This window comes from Gavialis gangeticus, unplaced genomic scaffold (assembly GCF_001723915.1).
Source record: "Gavialis gangeticus isolate Ggan-Ray unplaced genomic scaffold, GavGan_comp1, whole genome shotgun sequence".
In the NCBI taxonomy this organism is placed as follows: domain Eukaryota; kingdom Metazoa; phylum Chordata; order Crocodylia; family Gavialidae; genus Gavialis; species Gavialis gangeticus.
The window spans coordinates 27,398,373-27,401,121 of record NW_017729028.1 but is presented as its reverse complement, the minus strand read 5'-3'; the positions used below and the strand labels follow the sequence as shown (position 1 = coordinate 27,401,121).

Genomic DNA, 2,749 nt, shown 5'->3' with positions numbered 1-2,749 from the left:
GGGAGGGAAAGACTGCAGCAAGACCTGGATAGGTTACAGGGGTGGGCTGGAGTGGTGGCCATGCAGGAGGGAAAGTAGGGAAGTGGCAGGGGAGTGGCAGCAGCATGCAGGAGCATGGAACCCGTGCCAGTGCCCCAGGCCCGGTGGGAACCCAGGGTGGGATGGCAGGAGCATGGAGTCTGAGCATGCGGTCTGCTTGGCTGCATCACGTGAGGTTCACGTGCAGTCCACAAGCTGCGCACAATGGAGCTGGCAGCCTAGTCCTGCTCACTGCTATGCGCAGGGCATGGGGAATAGCTGGAAGCTCTGCACTGTGGAGCTGGGCTGGCTCCATCCCTCTCCCTGTCACCCCAGGTGAGCCCCATGACCTACACTGCCAGCTTCAACACACAGGGGTCGGTGGGGCTGGCTCTGCTTGCTGGCACCACAGGCAGCTCCAGGGATTCGCACGCTCCAAGGACTGAGGACCCCCCTACACACACATGCTCCACCCACCATACTCCACACCCTCCCACATACCCCAGCCCAACCACATACCCACACCCGACATACTCCCCCCATACATCACCTTACCCCCACCAACACACAATATACAAGAGTAGGACTGTATTTTAAGCTATTATGCAATTGCCTTTAGATACACTATGCAAGCACACATAAATCAGGACAAATATATTTTTAAATAAAATTAAAAGAAGTTATAGTAGTTGTTTATTTTTAAAGTATATGCTTTTTTTTCAGTTTCAAGAGGGCAGCACCCTCCCTCTCAAAACGAGCACTTCCAGGGCAAGTCAGGGGTTAGAGGTGGGACTTCTGGTCCCAAGATAGCAAACAAGGGTGGAGCACCCATCAAGGGGCAGGGCTACCCTTGCAGCCCTCATCAGCTCACCGAAAACTCATCAGGCGGCTGAAATAACTGCCCACTCCTGGGTAAGACCCTACTCCCATCATGGTAGTTTGTTCATATGCCACTAGCCCCTATTCTGCAAGATCTTTATTCCTGACCCATCCCAATCTCCAGAAAGTGATAAAAACGGGGTCATGAGACAGAACAAGGCTCTTAGAGCCAGACTGGTGTCAAGCATCCTACTGTGCATTTGCTTAGCTACACAGGCCTTGTCTACACGCAGAAGTTGTGCACATTTAAATGAGTTTAGACATTAGATGAGCTGAACTGAAGTAAATCCTTCACATGAGTACACATCATTTAAGTTGACTGTCCTGTACTGCTATAACTTAGATTGCTTCTTTAAATCAGTGTCCAAAACATTTAAGTAGCTGAAACAGTATCAATTTAGTTTTGTTTTGAATCACTAACTATATCATAACTGCAACTATTATTAAATTAATACTCTGATTTTAAAAGTAGTAAGATTTCTGTGCTATTCTCATCAAGATTATGGTGTTTTGTCAGCTAATGCACTGAGTTTATCTTATGTCCCAATTACATATAATTTGGGACAGAAAGACGCTATAGCACTAAGTTGTGACTCGATTAATTGAGTGTGCTGGAGTGTGGCAGTTACCACGATCCAGGAGACTCCAGCACCATGTGCATCAAAGTTCCCACTCTGAAAAATGGCGATGGGGGTGCTTTAACTTAAGCTCTTTGAACAAACTTAAGTTAAAGTACACCCAATGCCATTTTTCAGTGTGGGGATGCTGATACACAAGACGCTCCAATTTGAGCAGCCCTTGGAGGCGCTCTAATTAAAGTCCCACCCCCGCAGAGCACATCTATAAATGCCCTATGAGACTAATGAAACACCAGTAATTACTCTTTCATGCCTACAATGAAGATACGTGAATGTACAAGCAGGGGCACAGACGTTAGTATCCTTTCCCTGGGTATCAGCAGGTAGAAGCCTGTTTGGCTTTTTGCAGCTCATAGCCAGGACAGAGCACATGGCTTCACTTAAACCAATGCTTTGGCAAACAAATTCAAGTACAGTCATTTTCCCTATCACTTACCTGATTGTTCACTTTGGCCGGCGGCATGCATATAGCTCCTACCTTCCGAGCTTCTTCAAAAAGGTTATCGACAAAACACTTGTGGCTCTGTTCTGTACCATTGAGAAGCTGATCCTCGGCTCCTTGCTTACACATCCTGCATAATAAAAAGAAATCAGAAAGTCTCACTTAAGCTAGAGGTACACCGATAAGATTTTCTTGGCCAATACCGATAGCCAACTATTCACCAGGCATATCAGCTTCACTGATCCAATAACAAATTCACAGGAAAGCAGCCAGACAGCATGGAGAGCAGTGCCCTGCACGTAAATCTTTGGAGGGGAAGGGGCAGACAGAGGACCCCATGGTGAGAGAGAGAGAGAAGCAGGGGCTGGGGCCAGGGGTGCTGCCCAGCCAGGGTGGTGAATGGGACCCCAGGGAAGGGGAGTGAGACAGAGCCGTGGGCATCCTGGCACTTAAAAATGGTGGCAGAGGTGCTTGGACTAAAGCTCATCAAACGAGCTTCAGTTCAAGCACTGCCACTACTTTTAAGCATGGGGAAGCTTCTAACTAGAGCTAAATAGGGTGAGGGCAGATATGGGCTGCCCACTGCAGGCTCGGGGCTCTCCACCCTGAGAGCCGCACACTGGCTGTGCATCTCCTGCCCATTCAGCACGGCTGGTGGCAGCAAGTTGTGCCTCCCACTGCTGGACGGGCAGGGGATGCCCATCCAGCATGCAGCTCCTGGGTCAAAGGCAACAAAGACCCCAAGTCTGCAGCAGGCAGCTTGTATCTGCCC

At 49.0% G+C, this 2,749-nt stretch overlaps 1 protein-coding gene across 2 annotated transcripts in view; it reads right to left on the bottom strand.

Annotated features, from left to right (window-relative positions):
- The window catches only part of UBXN2A (UBX domain protein 2A), a 30,719-nt gene that overhangs the window by 16,338 nt on the left and 11,632 nt on the right, over positions 1 to 2,749 (bottom strand). For both annotated transcript variants that reach the window (XM_019520816.1, XM_019520817.1), the window contains one exon: positions 1,972 to 2,107. In XM_019520816.1, coding sequence (XP_019376361.1) covers positions 1,972 to 2,107 — 136 coding nt within the window. The remainder of the gene's footprint in view (positions 1 to 1,971; positions 2,108 to 2,749) is intronic.